We start from the raw sequence: 8,791 nt of genomic DNA on the forward strand, positions 1-8,791 counted from the left end.
TATTTTTTCTTTAAGATCTAAATTATTATTGACTATGTAGAGTATTTCTTTAATGTCCTAAGTCAACCATGTATTACAAATTTTTATAGTACTGCTAAATTATATGGTGATTCGAATCACCATATATTACAAATTCGTTTATTAATACATGCACTTCGTTTTAATCTCTTCTATCAACTTTTTTATGTACTAATTGCATGCTAAAAGTTTGAATTATTTATAATATTAGTATTTTGTATTATTTTTAATTTTTTTAAAAAATATATATGTATCGTATAAATGAGATATATGCAAAATCTGTAAACGAGATAAGAGAGACATATTTATTTCGGTAAATATTTTTTAAATTATTTATTTCGATAATTATTACATTTATTTAATTTATAAAAATAAAAATCCGTGAATTCTTATGTGTATTATTTTTGTGTTTTTTATTATAACTTTATTTTTGATATTAAAAGCAATGGATAAAAAATACCATAAAAATATACCAAAAAGATAGATAAAAAAATAATACAAATATTTTTGACACATAACCATAAGAGTAATATATTAAATTAGGGTTAGTTTGGATTGGTTTTTGAAAAAAATATTTATTATTTTATTTTTTTAAAAAATTTATTTTTAATAGATAAAAATTATTTTATATTTAAATAATTTTTTTAAAAAGAATTTTTAAGTATTAAAAATATTTTTATTTTTTTAAAATAAAGTATTGTTAACTTTTAGAAAAAATAAATAATTTAATTTTTTAATAAAAACACTTTTTTTAAAAGATGTATCTAAGTAAATTTTAAATTGAATAAAAATATTTTATTTAAAAAAAATACGTTTTTTTACTAAAAAAACCAATCCAAATTAATATTTAGTCTTCAAATAATTTTTAGTTATATAATTTAACTTTTAACAAATTTTAATTATTAAATCATTTTTTATTTTTTTAATTTTGTTAGACTTATTAATTCTTACATAAAATTTTAGTAAAAAATAGATAAATTAATTTTTGTCGATTATTTAATAAAGATATTAATTTTAAAAGTTTTTAAAATTATAAAATAAATTTTTTATTACTCGAAATCTCGAACAATAATATATCACTTTTTTGGGTCAAAAATTCAAAATATAATTGCATAGGTTGAGTGTTCCAGAACCTTATGAAATTGAGCCACACCCACGTGAGTAAAGGTCTGAAGGCATCGTTGCGTTTGTGCTAATTAAGTAGTAAGGTGATTGGGGGCACTTGGATCTTTCTATTTCACCATGGCTGACGGAGGCAATGGCGACATACCGATGCTGGAAGCTCCACCTTCTTATGGGCGCCAAACATGTTCTTCCATCGATGCTTTACCTTACATCGACTCGGACTACGCCGACCCCAGAGTGAAGGCGGAGGTTGACCGTTTAGTGGAGGAGGAAATGCGCCACAGTACCAAGAAGCCCGCCGACTTCCTCAACGACTTGCCCCCTCTTCCCACCTTCAATTTTCAGGTCACAAATTAGGGTTTTTCTTTTCCTTTTTTTTTTCTTCTTCTTTTCGTTCTAATTGTTGCAGTAACTAAAGAGTTAGTGTTGCGTGAATTATTGCAGGAGTACCCAATGCTTGGTAGAGAGTACGAGCGTGTAAGAGCTGGAAGGCCTCCCGTTGCTCTTGATCGGTCTCGTTATGAATTGGAAACGCCAGCTGTCAGTAAGAGTAACGATGAAACTGCTTGGAAGCAAGCACTTCAGAGATCTCAGCGCCTTCTGCAATATCAGATTACCAGGTATCTCTCTCAAATCTCTCTCTATCAACTGAATATTACTATTAACATTGTGCATTTATGATTTAACCTTCCTCTTATTGCCTTTTCTCCAGGATGGAAAATCTTGATTTGTTGTTAAAGTATGGACCTGATGCTTGGAAACAACACAACAATCGATTGGAAGTATATTTGACAAGGTTTGGATATTTATTATTGCTTCATTCACTCTATTTTATTTGCATGAATGCAAATAAATAAAGGTTAAATGATTCCGTAGTCTTATAATTTCACCAAATTTATAATTATATTTCTATTATTTAAAAGCTTTTCATTGAATCTCTATACTATTTTGAATATTGTAAGTATGTTTTCATGTTTTTGCTATGAGAAAACGTCTGTTGCATGACAAAGATCTAATTACAAAATTTAAAGAGGTACAAGTATTCAATTGAAAAATTTTAAATTATAAGAACCTAAATATAAATTTGGTAAAATTATAAGGACAAACATAATAGATTAATCATAACTAAATAAACAAGAGTCTCAAAGAAGCAAGTTACAAAAATAATGAATATGTCCTGTCCTTTCCTTTGGCTGTTAGGAATAAAGGAAAAGTGCAATATGATATGTCAAATATAATACTGATCTCATCTTTGTTTATCAAGTTTAGTGTGAACATGGCAACTTCGAGTGGTCAATTGATCACAGTTGTGTTGGTTTATATTTGCAGAATGCAGAAATTAGCTCAGGAACTAAATGAAAAGATTGAGAAAGTAAATCGTGAAAGAAAATATCATCAGGTGAAATGACTTTCTGTTCCATCCTTTGGTTGTTTGTTAAATCTCTGATATACTTTTACTTGAGAATGCTTTGTTTCACTTGTCAGCAAAATACGGCATACGAACTCGATGCTTTGTCAATGCAGTGGAAGGATCTGTGTCAGAAAAATATAGCAATACAAACTGCGTGTGCTTCACTTGAAGCTCGCATAATAGAATTGGAGACAGAAGCAGCAGAAAGGTAAACTTGCTATTAATTTTTGTTTCCTCTATCAAATTTCATCTATACGAACTGCTGTTAATTAGTTTTTTCATTTCAGAGGTTGGAACTTGGACGCCATCACGGAAAATGGGACCCTTGCTCAATTCAGAAGTATGACATTAGCACCTTGATCTTTCTTTTGTTTTTGATCAACCATCTAGTGTGATTTCTCAGTATTTTGTTTTAGGATCAATGTCGGAAAAAGGACCATGAGTCAATGAGTACTAAGAAGTTGAATTTTTTTCTAAACTGGTGGACAGACAAGAAAACAGATTTCTTTTTGGTTGTTAATGCTTATGAGATATTATTCTTAGAAGAATTATCAAATCAAGTAAAATGATAGTGACTTTTAGCTTACGACTTCAACATTTTTACTAGTATTTATAAAATATCTAGTATATAAACTTTTGGGAAATTTAAAAAAAAGAGTATTTATATATGCAATAAAGTATAAATATTGTTTTGTTTTAATATACCAAATTTTTTTAATGTTTAATTTAATTTAATTTTATTTTTCACTTTTAAATAAATTTTAATTTTTTTCAATAATTTCAATTTTTTAAGGCAAATATTTATTTAATTTATTTTTTAATTTTTTTTAATAAAAATAAATTTAATCCGAATGAAAGTAATGATATTTTATTGAATAATTATCTATCGTAAAAAATTGATATTATTGAAGGATAAAATTAAAATTTATTTTAAAATTAAAAATAAAATTTAACTAAATTAAATATTAAAAAGTTTTAGTACATTAGAAATAAAAGGTATAATTTATATTTTATTGTATATGTGCCATATTTCTTTTTGCATGTTTATATATAAGTCATTCGATAAACATTTTATGAATAAAATTTTTTAAGAGTAAGATGAAAAAAAAATCAAATTACTTAGAACAAAATAATGTGATTAAGAGTACTTTATTTATATATACTTAAAAAATAATTGAATAATTATGTATCGTAAAAAATTAATATTATTGAAAAATAAAATTAAAATTATTTTTAAGTTAAAAATAAAGTTTATTTAAATTAAATATTAAAGAAGTTTGATGTGTGTGTTTATATTCTTTTTTTTGGAAGTTTATCTATTAGTTATTTTAGAAATATTCTATAATGAGTAAAAATCCTAAATTTATAATGCAATTTATTCCGTTAAAAGTTATTTTCATTATACTTGATTTGGTAATTTTTTTAAGAATAATGTATTATTTTTGTCTTATTTAAGTTTCTAACATTTTAAAATTATTTTAATTTTGTCCCGTCGTCAATTCTATTAATAGATCTCTAATGACAGGATAATATTAAGACAATTTTAAACGTTTGAAATTTACTCCAAATATTAAGAACAAAAAAATAAATGATACTTTACTTTTTGATACAAACACTCTTGACATTCCTATAGAAATAAAGTTGCTACTAATTAATTATATTTTAAATTATTTTTAACTAACAAAACAAAGAAAATGCATGTTTGGTTGTTAGAAAATATTGATATCAAACGATATTTATTATAAAGAGTGTAGATGTAACGAGATTGACTTTACGCTAATCCAGTGTATATTATTATCTTAACTCGTAACGCAGGATATATTTTCAATGATTAATACTTGAAAGTCAATGTTTTTTTGGCTAATATCATCTATTTTTTATAAATTATTTTATTTATTTTAAATTTTAAATCATAAATTTTTAATCTTATATTTTAAATTGTACATTCTAATACTAAATTCTCCAAAAGATAAAAATTTTAAAATAAAAATATTAAATATTAATTAATTAAAAATTAATTAGTTATATTTTTAACTTGATCTTTTGTGTGTCTATAAACGGAAAAAAAATTTTGTGTGACTACAAAAAAAAAGCCAAATTAATTGACTTGGTTCCTATCTATACAAATAAAATTATAAAACTCATTTTAAAGTTGGTGTCATTTCACATTATCTCCTGAATTTGAAGCAGTACTTTTAGTCACAAGATTAGATGTATGATTAGTTATCCTTTGAATCAAGGTAAAGCAGGTCTTTAACTTCAACTTAGAGTCTCTTAAATCTTTTTCATTAGATCCCTTCTAAAATAATATTTTCAAATTTCTTCTTATGTAAATTCAATCTATTCTTCTCACAAATAACATTCCAAAAATCATATTTTTAAGTACAAATAGCATGAAATTTATCCAAAAAAATATTAGTATTTTCTAATTTTTCAGAATAACCTTTTATCCAACATTCATTAAAATTGTAAATAAGACAACCAAAACTTACTGAACCCACTAAAAAGTTCTGATTAGCATCATAGTTCACTTTAACCGAGTTTATATAAGGAGACAAAAAAAAAAAAAAAAAAAAAAACAGAGTGAAGGAGGAGATAAAGAAATATGCATATTGAAGATGGTATGCATATTCCTAGCTGAGTTTCGAATCATATTAACTACTCTGCTAGCATCCTGTCCGTCGTCAGGGTCGTAGAAATCAATATTTCTATCCTTCCAAATCTACTTAAAAGTTGAATAGAATAAGAAAGTATCACTCTGGTAGGATTCCCGCTTCAACCAGTTCTTGAAGTTAGGATAGGCAGAATACATATTCAAAAGAGTCCAAATTTTTATAACTTTTGTACAATCCTTGAGACAATGAAAAAGAGAATTAGGAGCTTGTCGATATCTAGATATCAGACATTGTAAGACCACAATGAGACCTGAATTTATAGTGGAAACTCTATTATGCAGACAAAGTCAAATAATAAACTTGTACTTTACCAACACTTGTAGTATCCAAATCCACAACCAATTAAAAAGTCAAGTTCAGCCCATCTAAACTTCATGCACTCAGAGAGGTTCGTTGTTATGTGCCAAAATCTGCGATCATTATCACAATGTTGTGACCATATTTTCTTGTTGAATTTACCAGCCCAGTCTGTCATCTCACACAATAGCCCTCTCAAACCATCCATGTACCGCTCGTACTCAGCCTTGCTTGGAGTATAAGCAGCATTCATAAGATATTGCTTTTCCTCAGGATATTTGAAACGAGACATGAAGTTAGTGGCCATGTGCCTGACACAATACGCATGGAACGCTCTAAGAGGTCTCCAACCACTATCATCGGCTCTAAGTGCGGCTTTGATCTCCTGGAATCTATCAGATATAATCAAAAGCCTTTCTTGGGGTGTCACATGTATCAAGTTGGTAAGGAAGACGATCAGGACTCCATAGTCCTAGACTCGACAATTGCAAATGCCACAGGAAGAATGTTAATATTGTTGTCTTGTGCCACTGCAATTAGCAACACACCACCATATTTGCCATACAGATGCATGCCATCGACGAAGACGAATGGCTTACAATGCTTGAAAGCCTCCATATAGGGAGGAGCCTAGAATACCTTATCAAATTTGTTGCAGTCGTGTATCACCAAGTGCCCATCATAGTACAGTATCGCCCTGAAATTATATTTTGTTTCGGTACAACAACTCTATAATACTTGCAGCAACCCCGACACCTTATTATATGACTCCTCCCAATCACCGTATATTTGCACAATTGCCTATTGTTTCACCATCCAAACCTTTCTATATGAAGGGTTTGAAGTGACAGATTTGCCTAACTGCACCTTGTAAAACAAAGATAGTAACTGATGGGCTAGACTGTATGAGGGGCAGGATGACACTACAAATGAGGTTGATGTTCAACGGTTAATGGTCTTGAGACATGGTGGGGGATAACAAATTAAAATATAATCGGTAGCCATTCAAAACTATTTAATCATGATAAATAAGAATATACACTACAATTAAACTTGACCTTACCAATATCCGAGAGTCTGTCGGGGGACAACACGGAGACTCCAATTACATCCTACTGCAAATTGCTTGCAATGAACATGGTTCTTTGATCGATTTGACTCCACAACTCAAAACTCCGCACTTCTCCAAATGCTGTAATGATTCACACCTTGTATGACTACCTGCCTATCTGCTTTTGAATTTGTGACCAATGTGAAATTTCACACCACCATCTATGTTGTAATCGTCCACACCCATATTAGAAAAGGGAGTTTTCTCGTGCATCGCATCCAAATCCAATGTATGATAGTGACTAGATACAACTGATAACTTCGAAATTGGTTGCAGGGTAAGTAGAAGATACCGAACTGAAGCACCGATCGGAGTCTCTGGTACAAACTCCTCCTCCTCCTCCTCCTCAGAAGAACCATTATCGTTGCTATCGGCAACATACTCTTCATCGGACTCATCACCGTCTATGTCCATGTTTACCACTGGACTAGCACATTGCAGCGGTGGTAGTGCAAGAGGTGGGTCATCGTGGACAAAATTTGAGTGGCCAGATCCACCACCGTCAACATCAGCAACCTCCGCAGAAAACTCCATCATTTAATATCCCATGGATATCAAACATGAGGCGCACATGCTCATCGTCATTAAGCCAAAATAGACGAAACCAAAAAACTTCATTTTTCATGGTACTAGCAACATATAATCAAACACTTCCAACTTCTTTTGTCCCGTTAGCAGTGAGGTTCGTCAATATTAGACTCTTTAGTTCAGACAAATAATTTACTCTCTGAGTGCGTAACAGAATAGGATTATCGTACTTAAAATATAACCCCAATGTCACTATTTCTCATATGACAATTAGGGTACACACTTACAACAACATATCCACTACCATTAAACATTTTTACTAAATTTATTGAAGAAAAATGGAGGAGAAGAAGAAGCGAAATGTTTGCGGAGAATACAAATAGTTGCAGATTCCTTTATAGTTTTTCGAAATTTGTCGTACTTTATCTCGTTTACACTATAAATGAGATATGTGTTGATCATTCTCTTCCATGTATCACGTGTACAAACGTAATACGTGCAACGTTAAACGTGACTTATCTACTATAAACGAGATATACACAATTTTATTTCTTTTACACACTGTAAACGAAATAAATAAAAAAATTAAATCAATAAATACGCTATAAATGATCTATATCCATAAATAAATATATAATTTATTTATTTAAAAAAATCAAGATTAGTTGATATATTTTTTTTTTTTGAATAAGTGAGCTCAACAAAATAAAGTGGAGCGACAAAGTCACAAACAAAGTCTCAAACATAAAAAACAACCAATCAAAACCTGAAAACAAATCCTTAGCGTTATCTCTGACAATGCCATCAACAACCAAAAGGATCCAAACTACACCATTCTCTGTAGCTGATCAAAGATTTGAGAAATACCTCTTTCATTCCGGTTTTCTTGTTATTAAAGATCCGTCCGTTCCTCTCTAGCCATACATTCCAAATAACTCCCAGTTCACCTTTTAATCGAATATCCGAAAATTCCTCAAGCCATTCTATACTCAATAGAACTCTATTAATACGACTGCAGGAGCGGCCTCTAAACCAAGTAAATTTTTGATCATTCAACGGTAGGTCCACTAACTGCATATCTTGAATCCAATCCTTGAACTCTTCTGCCGATGCTGTAACCTGTCCTGACCTTTCCTCTCTTCATTTTATATAACCTCATTAAAGTCTCCCATATAACATATCAGACCTCGACCTAACCCAACTACAAAACTCAGTTCCTCCCACACAGCCAGTTTCTCTAATTTAGTATGATCACCATATACTAAATAGAATGTACAATTGAACTCATTTTTTAACAGTGCTTCTTTAATACATAACCATCTTTTCCCTTTGTAACAATTATTTATTTTAAATTACATGTCACCCCACATTAATAACAGACCCCGAAATGTTCCTGCTGACTCTACAAGCTCCCATCCTACAGCATCGCTCTCCCAAATACGCACTACATCAAATTTAGTCACAACTTGCATCTTAGTTTCAACCAACCCTAACATATTCACTTTTTGTTTCTTTTTTAGTTCTTTCACCATACTCAATTTTTCAACACCCCGTAACCCCTTAACAATTCAAGAACTAAAAATCATTTTAAAACTGTTTTACACACCTTTTTGAGATTTTTTGGTC

At 30.0% G+C, this 8,791-nt stretch overlaps 1 protein-coding gene across 1 annotated transcript; it reads left to right on the forward strand.

The window, feature by feature from the left end:
- Nucleotides 1-1,140: 1,140 nt before the first annotated feature.
- On the forward strand, nt 1,141-3,218 carry LOC130982357 (pre-mRNA-splicing factor SPF27 homolog). Its single transcript, XM_057906331.1, has 6 exons — nt 1,141-1,488; nt 1,588-1,763; nt 1,856-1,939; nt 2,473-2,542; nt 2,629-2,762; nt 2,842-3,218. The coding sequence occupies exons 1-6, from the start codon at nt 1,261-1,263 to the stop codon at nt 2,912-2,914; spliced, it is 765 nt and encodes a 254-aa protein (XP_057762314.1). The 5' UTR covers nt 1,141-1,260; the 3' UTR covers nt 2,915-3,218.
- Nucleotides 3,219-8,791: the final 5,573 nt, after the last annotated feature.

Source organism: Arachis stenosperma, chromosome 5 (genome assembly GCF_014773155.1).
Source record: "Arachis stenosperma cultivar V10309 chromosome 5, arast.V10309.gnm1.PFL2, whole genome shotgun sequence".
Classification (NCBI taxonomy): domain Eukaryota; kingdom Viridiplantae; phylum Streptophyta; class Magnoliopsida; order Fabales; family Fabaceae; genus Arachis; species Arachis stenosperma.